This window comes from Pygoscelis adeliae, unplaced genomic scaffold (genome assembly GCF_000699105.1).
Source record: "Pygoscelis adeliae isolate BGI_AS28 unplaced genomic scaffold, ASM69910v1 Scaffold53, whole genome shotgun sequence".
NCBI classification, from domain to species: Eukaryota; Metazoa; Chordata; class Aves; order Sphenisciformes; family Spheniscidae; genus Pygoscelis; species Pygoscelis adeliae.
Window position 1 is genome coordinate 1,500,439 of NW_008824468.1, and position 20,534 is coordinate 1,520,972.

General features: G+C 40.2%; 1 protein-coding gene across 1 annotated transcript in view; it reads right to left on the reverse strand.

Moving 5' to 3' along the window:
- Positions 1-17,805, reverse strand: part of SMS (spermine synthase) — a 35,158-nt gene extending 17,353 nt beyond the window's left edge. Inside the window, exons 1-5 of the mRNA XM_009321135.1 lie at positions 17,686-17,805; positions 7,217-7,310; positions 6,397-6,461; positions 2,800-2,975; positions 790-944 (exon numbers count right to left, since the gene is read on the reverse strand). Of these exons, the coding sequence (XP_009319410.1) occupies positions 790-944; positions 2,800-2,975; positions 6,397-6,461; positions 7,217-7,310; positions 17,686-17,753 (558 nt within the window). The 5' untranslated portion in view covers positions 17,754-17,805. The remainder of the gene's footprint in view (positions 1-789; positions 945-2,799; positions 2,976-6,396; positions 6,462-7,216; positions 7,311-17,685) is intronic.
- Between the last annotated feature and the right edge of the window lie 2,729 nt (positions 17,806-20,534).

A 20,534-nucleotide genomic window follows, 5' to 3' on the forward strand; every position in this document is an offset into this window, starting at 1 on the left:
AGCCAATCTTACATACTCATCTCCAGATTCAGTTAGAGGTTTAGGAAGTCCTTATTTTTGGTTTTAACCAGTATTTCTGGTACCTTAGGTTACCATTACTGTGAAAGCTTGAAATGTGAACAATGGGATAGTGTATTTTAAAACCCCACAAAGCTAAACTAGGTTAAGACTTTAAGCTACATTTTTAAAACCATTATTTTTAGTTTTTAGCAAGGGGATCCCAAAACCTAGGGTGATCAACATTTCATATGGCTATCAGTGGTTTACATTACAAACTATTTGAACTACAGAATGTTGAAAACTTTAATTGTATCAGTATTTTTAAGACGTGGCAAGAGTTGGTCATTCTGCCACCAACACAATTCAAGTCATGACATCCCTATTGATTAAACTTTTTGCTTCTAGGGATTGTTTTTACAGCTTTCTTCAGAAAAACAAAATAACCCGAGAAGCCAGAACTCAGCCCAAACCACAGACTTGACAGACCCACCTTCTGTTATCAGAGAAGATATCAGTCTGATGACAGAAGTGTTCCTTTCCAGTTCTATGTAAATCGCTACTCAAGAGTTATAGTACAGATTGGAAACTTGAAAGCACGTGCTACATAATGATGCACAAATATGTTGTCACTAGATCTCTCTAAGCCAACAAAAAGAAATTTCATTTTAGACCCTATCTCCTCACGCAAATCAGAACCTGATAGTTAATAGTGCTCAATGCTAAAACATGAGCAGAAAACGCAGGCTGAAAAATGTTGAAACAAATGATCAGTCATTTGTCAAAGGATATCTCTACCATAGTAACCATCTTTGGCTTCAGTTTGACTATCTCATACAGAATACCTCCATCACCACCTCCTAGGATTAGCACTTCTTTCCCTGTGTAGTCTTCTTTTCCGCTGCCCATTATAGCTTGAGTATATGCCAGGTCACTCTCTGCCAGATCTGAATGGAAAGAAGAGAAAGAGTTAGACAGAAACATTACACCTTTATTCTTCTCATTGATTGGTATTAATTTGTTATTAATCCAAAGGTGATATAATGCAGACCAAAGCAAGAGCATCTACAGAAACAACCTAGCTCTCGGAGACAGTCCAGGTAACAGCAGGCTGGTGATTTACCAAAAGCTAATGAGATCCTCCTCAGAATCCCACACAGGATTTCTCTATTTCTCAATACAAACCCAGCAATGGTTACCTCAGCATTAGGAAGTACTGCATACCAAGAGAAGCAAAGTTACAGAGCAAAACTGTCAGTACTTAGGACTTGATGTCCACACTTGATACTTCAGTGGGTTTTTACCTCAGAGTAGCACTGCAAGAGACAAATCAGGAGATTTTTGAAAGCATACCCTGGACCCCAACTAAAAAGAGCAACCTAGATGCACCGCAGTGGATCCCTGCACAGAAGCGCAAGTATGACCATTAACACCTAACTGCTGAAGGGCCCTGAAGCATGCCTTCTGCTGACTTGTTCACCATTAGCTTCAAAGCAGGCAATAACATTCCTAAACTGTAATAACAGATCTGAGCTACAAGGGCAAAGCTTTGTGCAGCAGCACATCATGGCATCTCCCATCATCCCGCCTGGCAATCAGCACTTCACTTATAAGTGCACAATAACGAAATGACAAAGTAGTATTTTAAAATCCCATGGAAGGTAAGTAAGTAATGGCATACTTCCCTTTCTGAGGCACATTGTGACAACGTTCAAACAAAACCTCATCTCCATCTGAAACTCTGATGAAAGTGTCTGGCTAGAAGTATGGAATACCTAATTCAGTGATTTCAAATACAATTCTAAATTAGAAAATACCTTGCTAATGAATTCAATAACAACACTTTTCAGCTGCCATCTGCACAGAAGTCCCCCTGACAGTTGCAAAAAGCTAATTGAACAGTTAGAGGTATTTCTGGTGATTCCAAAAAGTTATAGTCAAATTTCTTAATTACTCTGCCATTAGGGATAGAATACAATTTCAGTCTAGACAGCAACATCCCTCATTTACCTCAGTCAGTACTTTTCAACATATGTACTGAGAGATTTTACAAAGCATACTCCTCGATGCCTAGATTTTCTAGCAAACAGCATTCTTATCCAGCTTAAAAGAACAGTAGCCTATCTTCTCCCAAGTTCACTTTCAAAAATACAGAGATCAGCAGGCACAGAGTACCACATATAAAGATCCTCCCATAAAGGTTGGGTCACTCTTCTGATTAACTTAGAGTTCAGCTGAGCATTTTGAAGACAGAGTCAAAAGATGTTCACAAAGCAGCTAAATAGTTTAAGATACAGCTGTCCTATATGTCACCAAGCAGGTAAATCCAACAGAGCAGCAGGATTATCCCCACACCCCCACCCACCAGCTCCTACTTCTTCATATTTCTTTAGAATTCCACTGTGTTTTGAAGACTGACAAAGTAGCTTGTTTTACTGTCAAAGAGAAGCCCTCAAGAGGTTGGACTTGCAACAAACAGGTAAAAGCTCATACGAAAGAAAGGAGTAGAGTAAGCTCTGCTAGAGAATGCTGACTTCTGTTCTCCTGTGCCACCTTCCACAGCAAAGACGACAACTTTGGAAAAGAATAAGTCTTTTTTTGTACTCTAGGTTTTACATTGGTCAGCCTTTCTGATTAAAATACTTTATATACAGGAACAGATATATGTGTACATGCATATATGTAGCTTCCAGCATCAGAACCATGACCCTTAGTAATCTATTAAAAATGTACCATAGCAAGATAGAAAACAATACTTCCTACAATTTCATGCAAAAGATGCTCAAACGACATGATACTTACTAACATCCCCACTGAGGATAAGAATATTCCCAAACTGTTTTGAATGCAGAATTTTAATATTCTGAAAAGGTGAATCTTCATCATAAACAACTTCATCTATGTCATACTCTACCAGGCGCCCATCAGCTGTGGGCCAGTATCTATCAATGACACCTCCTCTCAAAACGGCTGGCAATCTAGAATGAAATAATAAGAAAAAGATTATTTTTTTTAAATTCTCAAATGTTTTGTAAAGTTACCTCTAAACATCCTGTGGATTCACCATAATAAATGAATATTTACAAGAGGGACCTAAGAAAACTTGCAAGATTTAACACTCAGATATAAGAAACCCATCAGCCATATGTTAAATATATATCTGTGCCTTAGCAAGTTATGAAATATAAATGGTTGTTCTTTATGTACAACTTCTACAACATGCACATGAATCTCTACCCTGATAGAGGGGATTTACATAACATACCAGCCTCTGCAGAAGTGGCTCATAACTAGAAGTGGATACAATAGAAAAGCAGAATGCAGACAAAAAAATGAGACAAAACCTCTTCCCACCTTCAGCTCAGCTAAGAATGCCACTTCTTTGATATTAGTGGATCTCACCCTTCTAAAGTTGTACTGAGAGACATTTCAAATACATACACAAAAAGTGAACTATTATAGTGTTTTGGACTGAGCCAGGTCACCCTGCAGTGCATATGCATAATCCTTGATATCAGCTGACAGTTTGCATTACTTTTAAAAAAATGGTTTGAGCATCTGCATAGATTGTTTTGCGTTTGCTGTTTTTTGATTTTTTTTTAATTCCATATAGAAGTATCTTGGTTCAAATCAGTATTTCACCTGTAAAGACAAACTAGATTTGAAATGGCAGTGAATGATGAAAATGATGGCTTTCTACTTTAAGCAAAATGTGCAGACGCACAGTTCATCAGATTTCCCACACACACTTCAGAGTTAAGGGTTTTTTTTTTCCAGGAGGGTATAGCAGAAGACCAGACAGAGAAGCTTCTTTTAAATGCATTAGTGATTCTCAGTGAACATTTCAGAGATATGAAATGTTTCATTGCTGCCGCAAGATGGCAGCACACAGTGAGAGCAAGAGCATCTATTCACTACATCAAGACAACAAAAAGGCAGGAACAACTTTGCCAGACCATTAATTCTAGTGGAGCTGCATGTGTGAAGCTAACACCAGAAGGATGCAAAACAAATTTACAAAAAAAAGAGTTGAGGGGTGTGTGACAAGATCCATGCCAGATCCACTGTTCTAGGAGGTTCATCTTCCTATACTAAGGTCACCAAATTAATCTACACCACTTCAGGGAGACTTTTTCCTGACCATTTTTAACAAGTTCCTATCATAGGGATTCTACAGACTCCCAATATTGTATTTCAGTATTAAAATATCCTCAGAGAGCGCTTCTCCCCCATATACACATACACAAGATGATCTACATTTGCACGCTGTGCAGCAGGTGAAGCTTGACCAAGATGAAGTAAAGCAAGATAACTACCTCTGTTTTGCATACAACTGTTATTATGCATAATCCTTGATATCAGCTGACAGTTTGCATTACTTTAAAAAAATGGTTTGAGCATCTGCATAGATTGTTTTGCGTTTGCTGTTTTTTGATTTTTTTTTAATTCCATATAGAAGTATCTTGGTTCAAATCAGTATTTCACCTGTAAAGACAAACTAGATTTGAAATGGCAGTGAATGATGAAAATGATGGCTTTCTACTTTAAGCAAAATGTGCAGACGCACAGTTCATCAGATTTCCCACACACACTTCAGAGTTAAGGGTTTTTTTTTTCCAGGAGGGTATAGCAGAAGACCAGACATAGAGAAGCTTCTTTTAAATGCATTAGTGATTCTCAGTGAACATTTCAGAGATATGAAATGTTTCATTGCTGCCGCAAGATGGCAGCACACAGTGAGAGCAAGAGCATCTATTCACTACATCAAGACAACAAAAAGGCAGGAACAACTTTGCCAGAGCATTAATTCTAGTGGAGCTGCATGTGTGAAGCTAACACCAGAAGGATGCAAAACAAATTTACAAAAAAAAGAGTTGAGGGGTGTGTGACAAGATCCATGCCAGATCCACTGTTCTAGGAGGTTCATCTTCCTATACTAAGGTCACCAAATTAATCTACACCACTTCAGGGAGACTTTTTCCTGACCATTTTTAACAAGTTCCTATCATAGGGATTCTACAGACTCCCAATATTGTATTTCAGTATTAAAATATCCTCAGAGAGCGCTTCTCCCCCATATACACATACACAAGATGATCTACATTTGCACGCTGTGCAGCAGGTGAAGCTTTACCAAGATGAAGTAAAGCAAGATAACTACCTCTGTTTTGCATACAACTGTTAAACACAAAAAACAATGTTCAAGGTATAACATCACTTCTCAGATCATTACTGCTTTACTTGTGCTCTCGTACAGCCTTCAGATTACTTTCTGCTATAGTACTGTTTGGCTGTTTTCCTATTTTGTAGTTTGCTCCTTGGCTTTACTCAGTCTTGTTGATTTTACACTGCTTTTTACTTTTCTTAAACCATTTCCACTTCCATGTTCTTTAAAGCACCTGCTGCACCTTCCAGCAATAGTGCATACCTGCAGTAAGTGCTCCCTGGTTCTGAGGTGCCAGTCACTGCCAGACAGCCACCAGGGAGACACCAACAAGCTGTGTCCTTCCAGACCCCTGGGGAACTCCAGCATGCATGCTGTTTCAGCAGCAGGGAACAAACCACAATTAGCGTCCCTACAGTTTAATATATAACCTTGTATTTAAGTAAACCAAAGTGACAGAAGGCTTGCAGTTATATTAAAAAAGTTTGCTAAAAAACATTTCTATCTTCTTGGCAGGGCCCTAAGCACACAGGTTCCCCGGGTGTTTTTGCCACATGTGCCCAAGGCCAGCACCAGGAGGTACAGCAGAGGCAGAGCTGTGAGAGAAGAAGAGTTGCAGCAAACCTTATTAGGGCAAGGCCTCCTCCACAGGCTTGAGCTTCATTTTAGCTCCAGCCCTCACCCCTGGTCCCTGCCCAAGCTACACTGCAGCTCTGCCCACGCCAGCCCAAGTCTTTCGCTGATCCTTGACACCTAGCTTCATCTTGGAGCTGCCTCAGTGTTACAGCCCAGCCTGGCAGTCACAGGGCTGGGGCTGACCCTGGTCACCATCACCAGCCCTGCTCGCCTTGTCCATGAGCTGTGCGATGTGGCCCGGAGGGTACAGTTCAAGCCTTAGCCAATCCCCCTGTCGCCCTTGGCTCCCCATCCCTTCCAGAGCAGTCTGCTCTTGCTTCCTGGTTGCATTTTCTCCCACCATTTCATGCAACCATTGCAGCAAATTAAAGAAATAATCCTTGCTTAAAGTAGCAATATGGACAATGAAGCTTAACAAAATGACAAACCTCACAGTACCTTCAATTCTGCAATAAAGCAATTTTAAAATATTGGGGGGAAAACACATGCATAAATTCATACTCCAGGCTATTCATCGCAGTACAGCAAAGCATAATTTGCTTATTATCTTTAGCAGCTATGCAGACAAGCCACATACAGAAGCAGAGGTACAAACTTACCGTTTCACCCTTTTTATATTACCATGAAACAATTCTTTCATTCTTTCTTCTACTTTGTTTAGAAGCTGAAAAAATAGCAAACAAGAGGTGGAATTTATAGGCAATCACGTAATGTAAAATATCTGTTAAATTAGGCTACTTGGAAGACAACAGAAAGTAGCACCTGCACTGAAAGCCTTTGAAATGTAACATTAGAAGCCTATGAGCTGGTTGCCTTAGCCTCGTTAGTAGCAAGAATGTGCATATTGTAGCAGCTGTCATCCATGTTTAGCTCTCCTCCAGGATAACATAGCCAGACCTTTCAGGCACAGCCAAAGAGGGAACATAAGAACCCTGTAAGGTTTCATTCCCACCAAAGCAGTAGCCTATTCCTCTGCAGTATCTGATTTCTGGAGCCTTCATATCGGGGAAGCTGAAATTATTTCTCTGTGAGGAAGAAGTTTGAGTACAGAGGCTCCCCATCTCTCAGATCAGAGAAGGAAAAAAGTCATACACTAATACACCAGGTTGCAGGTTGAGCATCACTTCTCCCTCACTGCCCTGGGTGCCTGAAGAGACCTGAGCCCTAACCAAGGCTGCTATGTCTTTACAACTTTTACAGCAAAGAACATGAGGCCCAGGACATGCAAAAGAGCGTGTGCGTGCTCATACGTTTATGCAACTACAATGGGTGTTACTACTCCTCATCTGTAAGCATTCGGGTTCAAACTAACTTTGATATTTAAAAATCTTTTACCAAGATATACTTTGACAGACCTGAAGAAAAGAAAGGGCTCCCCATGCAGTTTGATAAGCCTAATAAGATAAGCCTCACTCATACCTGATCAACTTCCTCTCTTCCTTTTGTATGATCATTGTAGCTTTGCAGATCCACCAACACTAATCCATGAGGGTGAATTCTCAAATTGGCAAAACTACAAAATAAAGAGAGACACAGTGATGATGATTTTATTATCAAAAATCAGAGTGAGTGAGGAAAGAGAGCCTTGAAGTGAGTTACAAGAAGTTCAGAATGCACATTTCTTTTTCCAGCCGTCTGTAACTGTTGGCAGTGGCAGCTCCGGTCTTCCTCTGCAAGTCACTAAGCAGGAAACAGAAAGTTGCAAGAGCATGCCAGTCACTACATAACTAATAAAATCAGCAGGCAGCAAGGCAGTGAAACAGGGTGTTTAAACCAGAACAACTATGGTACAAGGGGAAAATATACTGCCTACTAGTCTCAGCTCTTTCAATAAGGCCTGCTTGAACAGGTGTGTTGTGCTGGGTTTGTTTGGTTGTTTTTTAATTGAAATCAAGCCTCAAGAAAACAATTGGACACTTTTCTTCCCCTGTATCTTCCTTCTCACTTCTTGGTTGTTTTTCGTTAACTTTGTAGCAACTATTCACAGAGACAGTGTTCACATTCAAAGCTGAATAAAAATTTGTAAGTGAGAAACAGTAAGTGTCCTGGAGCAAACCACAGCTTGACTAACAAAGAAATTACAGCAGCAAACTCTCATTGATGAATACAGATAAAATTCCTACTGTATGCTGCATTTATTACAGGGGCATTTAAAGACCAAAAAGCAAGGCTTCACCATGCTAGGTGTTGGGTGGACAAATAGGGGACCTTCAAGAACTTGCAACAAACAAAACAAAAGATAAGGACTATAGGAAAGGACACAAGAAAACAAAAACTGAGTAGCAAAGGTGATATCCTTTCCACACTGGGGAGAGAAGACAAACAGAAAGGCTACCCCAGGGATTATGTAAAGGAAGGGAAGGGAAGCATACACTAGAAGTAGAGGGCAGAGGAGGGGATGGGAACAGGAACAGCCAAGCAAAGAAAGAAGGGTATTCAGGGATGGAAGCTCATTAGTATAACACAGAGAAACCCCAGGTAAAGCTGCATACAGTTCTCTGAATGCCCCTTTCTTTGCATGTCTGCTCTTATCACCCCACTCAGCCTCAAAGGCAAAACACAAACCAGCTCTTGTTGAGACAAAAAGCTTAGATGACCTCCCATCTCCCCACAGTTTTTTGTCCCTTCCAGAGCTCCTTTCCTAAACTGTCAGCCTCAGTATGAACACCACCTCTCCCATGGTTGTGAGAACTTTGGCCAGCAAACATCCTTAGCTGCAGTCAGAGAGAAAAACCTGAATATTCTGAAAGTGTTATCTGAAGATTATAATTCTTTTTGTAACTGTAAAATGATCAAATGATGAAATTGACTGAAGTGATTCAAGAATAAACACAACACTCTTGCTCACTTTGGACAGCAGTGATCTGTAGCTGTGACATGTTTACAGTGACAGAGAAACCAGAGTGTCACCCACTTCTCTTTATAAGATGAGCCTGGGAAGTCTCGGGCTTTCCTGAAGACTTTACACACAGGTCTTGCCTTCAGGAGGAAAGACATTTCTATACAATATGCACATGCCCACCGTATTTCCCCCTCTCAAGTATTTGCAGATTGTGACAATCTTTTAGTGACCCTCCCTACACATCAGCGATTGTCCACTAGGTGTCCTCCCGACAAGTGTTTTTGATTAGGGACCAGAAGACATCTGTACTCCCAATGGCCATTAAGCAAAACCACAGAATAGCCTTAAAATATGCATTTTCCCCCCAACCCCCGCACCAGGTAATTACTCCTGCATAACACAAAACACACGATTTTACCCTGATGAAAGGATGAACAGAAAAACAGTCAAGGAGTAAACAAAGATGCTGGGTTTTTTTTTTTTCTTTTTAACTACCAGATAGAGTGCTACCACATAAGAGACCAGGTTTATGCGCTAATTAGAAGAATAAGAGCGTTTTCAGTATTCAAGATATTTCTAAGGCAGCTTTTTGCTTCTCTCATACAAGCTATATAAGAAAGTGTTTAGGGAGAACCAGCAAACTCATTCTACCATACTCCTGCCAAAACCAAAGCAAAGCAGAGGAACCTGTTCTGAACTTTGGCAGGTAAATGCTTTACCTGCATGTTTTAGGATGCTGCGCCTCACTCACTGGCGACTGACACAGTTCAGTACTTCTGGTACATGGGCCACTTCATACTTTGCATAGTGACCACAACATCTCACAGTTTAAGTTGATGTTCCCACCAATACCACTAAGACACAAGTAGGACCATTAAACAATAAAAAAAGAGAGGGCAGCACACAGATGCTTCAGTTTTCAAACACTTCTCTCTGTGACCTTACAAGCCCTTGAGCCAAAGGGACTCAAATTAGTTGCATGCTTCTCCTAGAGTCTCTTGGTACTCAGCATAGAGGGAATAGCTACTGCAAAGGACAGCTCTGAAGAAAACCTTACCAGGATTCTGTTTATTATTTTCATGTCAGCAGGGGTTTATTTTGTAACGTGCCTAACATGAGAGGAAAAAATAGTCAGGCATAAGTGTAAGAACAAACAGCTTTATCACAAGACTCCAGGAGACAGTATCTTTTTTTCTTTGACAGAGAGAAAGACAGAAGAGCAGAGCTAGCTAGATGGAACCACTGGTCCCTCCAGCAGGTTTTGGACGCAACCATTCACAGCGAGAAGGGAAATTTCTGGTGAAGTCCTTAGACCTGCTCCAGGCCCTCAGAGCTGTGGCACTACAAACAGAAATGAGTATTCGCAGTTCATGAGACAGCACGGTTATCAAGTTCTCTGAAATCTGGCACAGTACCAGGAATATTTGCACTACTAGAAAAAACTTATCAGTTTATTCCCATATTCCAAGGGTTGCTAGTGACACAAATAAGCAACAGATTGATTGTCCCCTGACTTCTCTTTTAAATTCCTTTCCTACAAGAATCACATAGCTGTCATAAGATTTGACAGCTGACATTGTCTTCACTTCCCCTGTGACTGCACAAAATACTTCCTCAGTAGGGGATATCGCTGCCTTTGCTTTGGGGTCTTTTTTTGGGTGGGAGGCAAGGAGAGGCAGAGAGGAGGGTTGCTCTGAAAAGCATAAACGCACAACTTCAGACTTATCATAAGTGATATAATAGCATTAGAATACAGAGACAGTAATGCTGCAGAACCATCATTCATTTCATCAAATTGTTACCCCTACTGGAATAGTAGTGTCCTGACACCTTGGGCAGGGGGAAGAGATATGAAAGGCAAGCACCAGGCTGGAGCAGTGTAATGGGATAAAAATTCAAGTTCTGAGTGTCTGGCTGATAATCTCAGACAGTTAATTTATGGTAAATCATCTTGAATGAAATTCAAAATTCTCAAAGAAGCCTATACAGATCCAGGTTGGTTATACCTTGGTTAAAAGTCACCTGGTTGGAAACAAACACCCAAAATAAGCTAAGATGCCTGTAAAGATTTAAACACACAAACAGTACAGATGTACATTCAGAAAAGCAACCAGCCTAGTAGCATTAAGGCAACAGCAGCAGGCCAAGGCTGAACCCACAAAAGACTTTGAAGCTTCAATCAGCAGAGAGCAAAGGCTACGCTGGGCTTTTGTTACATTACACTTGTCTGCTGGCAGAACGCATGTGAACGCAGGTTTTCAGCAGCAGCAGCTCTTTTGATATTTGGAAGAGGGTTTTTAAGAACGATAATACAGTTTCCATTTTCTACCTATGAAAATATAGCCAAGATTACTTTACAACCCAAATGAGGGGAGAAAACTGCGAAAAATGAAGTTTTCTTCAGAAGTCTCCCCTCCTGCATCTTGTCTTAGTGAAAAATTTAATTCCTGTTTTCAAAATAAAACAGCTGCCACACCTTTGGTGTGTGCTCACATGCACTTGCATAAAAGCAGCAAGGAAAAAACCTCAGTGAGGAAGGATCCTCTCCTTTCACTAGGCAACAAAATCTATGTGAAAAGCAGCCCCCACTGTAACAAGGCCTCACTTGTTGCTGCACCTGCATACCTGCCACATCTTCTAGGGCAGTACTCAAGCTTTTTGTGCTTGCATGCAAACCAGTCTCAACTACAGAAACAATTTATCGAGTGCTGCATCTTGCCACCTGAACAACAGGGAACATCAGATGTTAAGAAATAAATCCCAGTTGCATGAATCAAAAAGTAACTGTTTGAAACTGAGAAAGGTTTTTTGGATGAGCATCTTCTTTACTTGAACCAGAAGCAGGGAGATCGACACATTCTAAGCTGAAACGTATATCCTACCTTAGTTACTTGTACTGAAGAGTAAGAAACATTGCAATCTCACATATTTGAGAAAGGATTTCCCACCACCACGCCCAGAGAATAAAACTGGATAGACAGACAGGTACCTACAAACCCCCCCTTCACTCGTCAAAGCTTTGATCTGCTAACAGACTAACTTTGGGTCACTACAGAACAGATAGAAGAGTTCAAGTATTTGAAAGATAGCTTGCCAATAGAAGCATCACCTGTCAAGTTACTCATAATGAGGGAAGAAATGAAAACCTGCTTATACTAAGAAATCACAGAATAAAAAAATTATTGTGACATTGTTTCAATAAAGCATACTCTTTTTTAAAATGCTCTTCATCTTAATTACAGAGTACTCTAAGGGACCTTAAGGAATTAAGCAACCACAGTTTTTCACTATACCATTATTCCTGTTCTTTTTACAAAATAAGGAAATTAAACCAGTGAAAGCTACCACAGTTCTAAACTGTTGGTGATTCCTAGCAACTGCTTCCAATCTTTCAGCCCATTTTTGCACTCTGGGTAACTCCATGAATAAACTACAACATTTAGCCTGAAACAAAAAGCTGAGGAATGTTCATCCTGCTCCTTTAAAATATGCTGACTAGCATATAGAGTGGTTAGCAAAAGACCAACACAGCAAACAAAAGTAAAAACACTCACCCCTCCCTTCATGCTGTTAACATATTAATCATCATCTCAGTGACATACAAATCGACTTCAACTGGGTAAATCTTGCACTGTTGTGAACAGTGAAGTCAAATACCAGTAGGATTACACTTCTCTAAACAAGAATTCAGACACAGAACAGAAGCTAAAAATGGATGTGTGTATAGGGGAGGTCAAAGACAGTCTTCTACTGTAGAAACAGTGACTAAGTTTCAGGTTTTTTGGGTTTTTAAAGAACTTTTGGGTGGAACGTGACAAAAGAGGGAGCACGGATGCACAAAGGACAAGAAAAACCCCAATAGCCGTACACAGTATGTAACAGAAGAGTACTTGCTCACAAGCAGTGATGCTATCAAAATATAGTATTAGTTGAGAAGATACTCAATTTCCAAAGATTAGCTTTAATGATTTTCTCCCTAAATAAATCTCCCCTAGATTTAATAACTTTTTTAATCTGTTAAGATGTACTGGGCCCTATGACTCTGTACAAAGTACCATATACATTAAATGAGATAGACTTCACATTCCCAACATTTCTTTTTAACTATCCAGTCTAAGCTAGAGTAAGTGACACTTCAGTAAAAGTATGCTGCTTAAGGTGACCCTGAAAACGTTCTGGAAGTGATCTGAAAACACACAGCTCAGGAAAACAAGACTGCTGGGGCCCCAAAACTCAGAACCAGAGCTCCTCTTTTGCATGTGCTACTGCTCCCCAACCAGCGTTTGGGCAAGGGGGCTGGCAAAGCAGAGAAGCATAACATCCCCACCTCTACAGACATGGACTTGAGTGGCTCAAGTGAGCCATTTCCTGCCCAGCTCTAGAGCCTTGTGTTGACAACCCATTACTAAATGTTTTCAGCTGAACTTCCCTCAATTAGGTCCTTTGTCAGAGTAAATCACAAAGTAAATGGACCAGGTAGAGTTGCCACATGTGACTTTTGCTTGCTTAGCTTCAGACAAAGGAGAACAGGGATCTGTTGCTTTGGTAATGACAACAGGAAAGCATGGCTTAATCCCCAAATCAGCTCCAATTCAACCACAGCCCTCCACGGGGCTGTTCACACGGTATCTTTGTCAGAGACAAAGCTTTGTCAACAGCAGTGCCCACAATTCAACAATCTGTAGCACGGGGCACCCTGCAGGCTACGGGGGTTATCTCTGCAAGACTTTGGAGTTCAGACACTCTTTAGCAACGTATTACTGTCTCATCCCAAACATTTTTTCCTGGGATTAGTACCCAGCTTGTTACATCAGCTGCACATCTTTGTCTTGCAATGGCTCAATCACCTTTGGCTGGTTAAAAATTGTTTGTATGCGCATACTCACAAAACCCCTACTCACATACAGCACCGACTCATGCATCTTTCATCCTGGGGAACTTTTGTGCCCAGTAACACCCAGCCATCCTTACAAGAAACTGCTCATGATATACCTACCCCTCCATCACAATTTTTTTTTTTCCTGCTTTTTACTACAAGCTACTTCATTTCCAGAAGTACACTGTTTTGCAGGGAAGGAAGAAGAAAGGCCTGCATGCCCTGGCTAATTTCCTCCTAGTTGTGTCAGATACTTTTTTTAATTAGCATAAAAATCTTATGATATTTGACATCTCTCAAATAAAATGCAGACAAAATTGCTAGTATTAAAATAAAGCCTATTTAGTTAATATCAAGTCCTCTATGTTCACCAGTTTGTTCTTACCACTCACAAGATATTTGTTTGTTTTGCAGTGTTGTTTTTTTAACTGTCCAGTCTATTGGTTTTTAAGTGTTCACATCCTTATTTGTTTCAGTTAACTGAAACTACATCAACCAACATTAACAGAAATATGCTGTCTAAAGCTGCCTTTAAAAAAGTATATGCAGCTTCTTTAAGTGATCTGAAAACTCAGAACAAAACTGCTGAGGTTCCAAAACTCACAGAAAGTTCTCCTGCACATGCTACTGTTCCCCAATTCAGTGTCTAATGGAGCTGGCAAAGCACAGAAAAGTACCCTAACTGACACCACTACAGACAGTAAGTTGTCTAGCTAAAGTGAGTAATTTCCAGGGAAGATAAATCCAGTATGCACTGAAGTTCAGATGGCAATGAATATACCAAGAAAAAGCAATAACCATTCTTTATTAATTTACATTTAACACTGCACCAGAAAAAACCAGCCACTTGCAAAATGAATAATCTCCTCTTAATATTCAGCTCTTCCGTACACTCTTGTTCTTCATTCTTCAGTTTTGAAGCTGTACCACAAATTGCCATTCCTTATTACACTTAGGATGCCCTCCTGGATAGCTTCGCTTCGAAGCTCAACTATTTCCAAACCTGTATTATATTAGAGCTTTGAGAACTTACTTCATATGGATTAAGAATCTTCATTAGCAAATGTAATTTTGAACTGACAACACTTGTACACAGTTTAACATTAAGCTGACAACAGTAATTTGATATTAAAACCAAGCTCAACTAAATCTTTGACAGTTAACCACATTTCTGTTGGGGAGCCCATTCACAGTTGGATTAGTGAGGCAGACAGTGAAGCACGGTACACATGGGGGAACAAGGAAAGCAAAGTTACAGCACCTGCATGTTTACCAGGAGGAGACTTCTACACCCAACTGCTAAAAAACAACATGTCAAATGGAGAGTGATAGAGCAAGTCAATCAGCCTATGCGAATCAGGAAAGGCAAAAAATGGTGCTGCAGCAGTAGAAAGCCCATTCGTGTCTTACTTGGATGTCTCAATCTTTAGAGCATCTTTAAATCCACATTTTTTCCTGACACTCAGTATTCTCTATCATATTTCTCACTGTGAGTTGAGAAGATGAACAGCGCTGGTCTAAGAGACATCTAGCATATACTACTATTAAACAGATGAGAACCAATACTTGACTGAACTTGTTGCATTCAGCCTGAAGGGCTCAAGGAGCTGAATATCCCCTGAGAACCAGCAGGCCACATCCATGCTTACACCACTTAGCCCCAGCTCTCCCTGTGGCCCCTAGACAGTGCGGTTTCTCCCTCAGCCCACCAACTGCCATATCAAAGCATCTGAAGTGACATGAGGGCTCCGCTGCTGTCACCAAGGAAGTATTTTACATCATCAAGCTGACCATATGCATTGCATGTCCTGGAGCATGGCATGAGGGTTGTATGTGAGAAAAGTAAGGCTACTGATACAACTGCATGAGAGCAGAAGCAGCCCAAACTGTGCAGCCTCACCAACACTGCCTTTTGGGAGAGGACTCTGGAACAAGCCAACCAAAGACCCTGCTAGCTGACAAACTGGTGGTGTCGCCCTAAAGAAGAAATCTAGGAATCAAGCTGGCAGCCTGCAGCAGTATAGATGTCTGAGTGATTGCCCTTGCTCCCCAGCTCTTTTACTTAGCACAGTAAACAGTGACAAGAGGTATCTAGAACCAAGACCCAACGTAACAGACCCTCCCTTCTTTCCCTGCAGAAAGGCCACTAGGCCCACCTCCCCATCTTCATCTTCTCACAGCAGTAAGAATACTGTGAACTATCCTCTGGTGCAAAAAGCTTAAGTTGTATTTAGCAGCATAGTGAAGAGCTGACATGTCAGCTTTTACATAGTCTTTTCCCCCTTCAAACATTCATTAGAATCATACTCTAGCACTTGAGGAAGACAGTGAAATTTGCAGCAACAAGTATTTTCAGTTGACAGCATAGTAAGAGAAATCACGTTAGATACTTTAGAGTTTTATAAGGACCTTACTCAGATGCTTCTAAACACCAGTTCAGTTATCTCCCGGAAAAGTTATACAAAGGTGACTTTTCTAGAAGTGTCCTGGAACACATCAAAAGACAGGTAATTTAACTCTGGAAACTGCTCCTTTAGAAGAGGCTGTCTTAAGGGGAACGATCAGATGAAATTGCAAAGGGGAAAGCAAGTGTGAGAATTCACATCTCATGTCACTTTCAAACTCAAGGAAACACAGAAAAGCAAAAAGAGGTCATGTAATCAAAGAAAGCCAACCTTTAAATCTTCTAAGTCCTTTTTGCTTTTAGATATTTTACCTTTTAATTGTTCAGAGTGTGTATCCTTGATATTATCTTTTTAGGAGAACTACATACAAGCTTAACCCAATACAGAGGAAGGATAGCACCAGAGTAGCAATTACCAACTTGGCTATCTTTTCACTGACCTCAGAAACAAAAAGTTATCCAGAACCAGAACCTTGATCAAATTATTCAGGAAGAATATAAGAGCACATGTAACTAAAGACAGAATAAGAAAGACTGTACAAAAACAAGGGACAAGTAACAGGTTTTTCTAGGCACATCAAGTATAAAAAATAATTTTGATCAGAAAGAGCTAGTGTCACATTTGAAAAATTAACTGAAATATACTAAGAACTTCATTGAGCATGATTGGGAAAGATATAAACATAGGACTAGACTCATGCCAGCTTACTTGTTACCTTAAGTCAGGCCCCAAGTTTACCAGCATAGTTGGTCTACACTACTTTTTTATATAAAATACATAGCACTGTACATATAAATATGTTCACACACAGTAAACATACAGAGACACAAATTCCAGCAGGCAACACGCTCGCCTAGGATCTGATTTTCCTTCTAGAGATATCAGTTCTCTATCTCTCATTACAGAGAGAACTTAAAAATCCTTAGGCATCTTAGGAGTGTGGTCAAATGAGCTGCTTAACAGGACACTCAGGAGGAGACAGCCAACAAATTAAAGCTTATTTAGCTTAACTCCAATCCAGAAGAACACCGAAGTAAGTGGAGATTTCAAAAAGAACAGAAGCAGCAACGGCCACAATGGATGTCAAGAATAAGTGATTAACTGGAAACAAATAAAGTGCAATAAAATTGTGGTAGTTACTAATAAATAGTTAATTATGGTATACATTTATCTGGCCTAACCCTGACACTGTAAAGCAGCTTCAGGAAGTAAAGTGAATGTGGTTTTGCTTACCAGTTTATCCCAGCAGATCCTGCTTATTGAGTGTCACTAATGACACCAACCACCTTTGTCATGCTGTTAGTTACTTCAGTAGCTGCTTGAGAATTTGAAGCATATAATGAAGTGTTTAAAAACACATACAACAAGACAGGGACAGAAAATTTTCATTATTCACATGCTAAGGTTAGACTTGAACATGTTTAGACATATTCAATTGTCTAAAGAATTACAAATACATTTAACTGACTTGAGCTGTCCTGCATCTGGAAAGACTGACCCTAAGACCAAGACACCATACAATGTTACTGCATCAATACAGCCCAGACTGACCAATTCAACTGTTCTGATATCCAAACTGCAAGATGACAGACAAGATTATCAACAGTATTCTGCTTTATTTTAGTCGCTTCATACACAAGGCTGGTAAAAGAATAGTTTGCCCTGCCAGCACCCCAGAAGGAGATCCAATACAGGGAGAAATAAATATCTGTAAGGGCAGACAGAGGGGACATTATCTATAGGAAGGAAAAGAAAATTCACTCACCTGCCATTTTTTTTTATGTAGGTTGCTAAATAACCATGGTCTTCCCAGTTATGAACTGTTTCTGTCATTCCCTGCTCCTGAAAAATGGGCTGTAGAGCTTTAAGAACGGCATTGCAATCAGCTGCGAGATTAAAAGAGAAAAAGTAATCAGTAAGGATTTTCCACTCAAGTCAGTTCTGCTTTTTTTTTTCAGACTGAACAGTTTTTCCTGGCAGCCTGGAGTACTTTTTCCTCTGAGTTCCATCTGAACAACAGCTTTCATATACCTTCTCCCCTCCCCCCCTCCATCCCCGGAGATATTCCTCAATGCATGGGGATCCAAACATTTTTCTTTTAAATCAGTTTTTACCCCGAGCAAAAGTGTTTATCTACAATAGATGTAATAAGAGTACTTTTATTACAGCTACTATTGGTCACCTACTGTATCACAATCCAGGCAAGTCCTTACTCATGTAATTACTTTTTAAATCACTTAAATACACAAACAACAATCCCAGAAAGAAGCCACAGCACTGACAAGAAACTTAGTAGTTACCCTGTCCTACAGCTCAACATTTTTTCAAAGGCATTGAAAACTAGACAGGGCAAACTATCCTATCCACTCTGCCCTACAGAAACATCCTTTTTCTAACATCCAGGACAGAGCTAGCCAACTGAAATCTTCACGATGCTATGGAAAAGACCTCTTGCTCAGAAGAACACACAAAAATTAACTTGAAAATAACTAAAGTTACTCTGGTAATTATCTTCAAAAGCAAGCTGATGATTTCTCCATGAAGGTATTTCTTCAGTCAGAATGTGCTGATTTCAGAAACCTCGGGTTTGCTGTACACATTAGGTTTGTGTTTTTTTTTTTTTTAAATAATCTTCATTACAACTATTTTAGATGCTCCATTCAAACAAGCGTCTCAAAAACAAGTTGCAAGTTTTGCCTTGTCTATTCCAAAATCAACTGACAAGTTAGCCGAGGGTACTTGTAAAGCTGCACCTACCAGAACAGGAACAAAACTGGAAAGACTGTCATACTAGTAAGCATCATGAGGAGACCTAACAAAATATTAATCTACAGGCCATCCCAGTGAGGCAAGTATCATCATTTTGTTTCACAAACACAAAACTAAGCCACTACAGTCATGCAATATGTCAATAATGTAACCAGGATTTAGAGTCTCTCTATCAGAGAAATCACCTGGCACAGCCACATTATGGAGGCACGGTTTATAACCAACTGCTTCAGCACTGACACGTTGTTCCCCCTGCCCCGACTTCTTAAAGAGTTATTCCCAAGGTAATTATTTTGTTTTACTTCCTGCCCCAAAACACATACACCTTGGAAACTAGTAAGTGTAGCCTGCAGACGTAATCAGCAATAGTTTCCAGGATGTTACTGATTTGCACAAGCTTCAAACAAACAAAAATTCCATATCAATCACAAAGTTCAGCTCATCTATCATCTCTACGCAACTCCACAGTAGAACAAGCTGAAAACCTGATTACTTGAAACCTATGTTTGCCCATCTGTAAAGCCTAGGCTCAGTTATCCCTGTATGTTTTGACCAGACAGACTGAAAAACAGATAAAGCATTTACTTCAATTTTCCTCAACACAGTCAAGAGCAAGCCAATTCCCCAATACCTTGCCAAGGATATTTAATAAGAGTGGAAAGGCCCTGCTTCTTACTGCTCATGCTATCTGATCTTAAATGCATGTTCTGAGATAAATATTTACTTTTCACCTTCTACACCTCAGTCATTAACCCCCCATGTTGCAAATTATGGGGAAATAGAACGAAAAAAAAATAAGTTCTGTTGGACAACAGTGAATGACTTAACCACTATCCCCTTCTCAGTCAGTAGCACCACTGATGATTTTTACCCTCACTGATGAAACACCATACAGAGTCCACTACCACTATGAAGCTTTTTTCCTTCCCTACCCTCCTGTCAAAATCTGCATCACTTATACAAGTAAGTTTGTATACTTCCCATCCAGCATCAGTCAGATACCACCATGGCACAGGCAATAATTAAGGCTCAGAGTACACAGTTTATCTGCCCAGTAACCATGGTTACAGTAGTAATAAGTGGGCCAACAATCAAGCCAATATGTTTTTGGGACATCAAAAGCATAAGAGAAATGGGGCCATAATTAGAGCCACAGTTCTTAAACTGGTTCCAGTCTCTGCAGCTTTGCATTGGGAAGGGAACTTTGCACTGCTTACTTTAAACTTGCAGCTTCTGGCATGCATCAGCACTTTTTTGGGGAGGATAGGAGCAGCTGCTCCAAAGCCAGTACATTCACAAAGAATTTTTGTCACTTCAGACATGTGGTCCCCTCTTCTTGCTTGGCATTTGCTTCCTTGCCCCACTCCTTTACTTTCTCCCTCATCTTTTACAAAACCCGTGCTCATTTCCTTCCCTTACTTTTTTCTTATGTCACCACCACAACGTTAAACAAGAACTCAGTTTAATAACACATACCATACCCTTCCAGGCCAGCAAATTAGCATGAAACCAAAACTGAACTAGTATGCAACTAACCCTCAGACCACTTCAACTTCTGCAGCTCCTGCAAGATATGGAAGTAGTAAGATGGAGAACAGACTCTGGAAGAACTGAAGTGCTCATACCACATTTAGCCTATCTGCTTTCAACAGCTTCAAGGATTTCTGCTAGGTGCGTCTTGGCAGAGTCTGCAGGACAAATCATCACTGATACTTCTCTGCTCCATGAACATACTAATCCCTCAAAAGCTGCTCATCATTCAGCAGCAGATTTCTTTGCTAAGCAGTCAGGCACAAGCCTGATTGAGTTCTTCCTATTACGCGATTAACTTTAGGAAATTAAAAA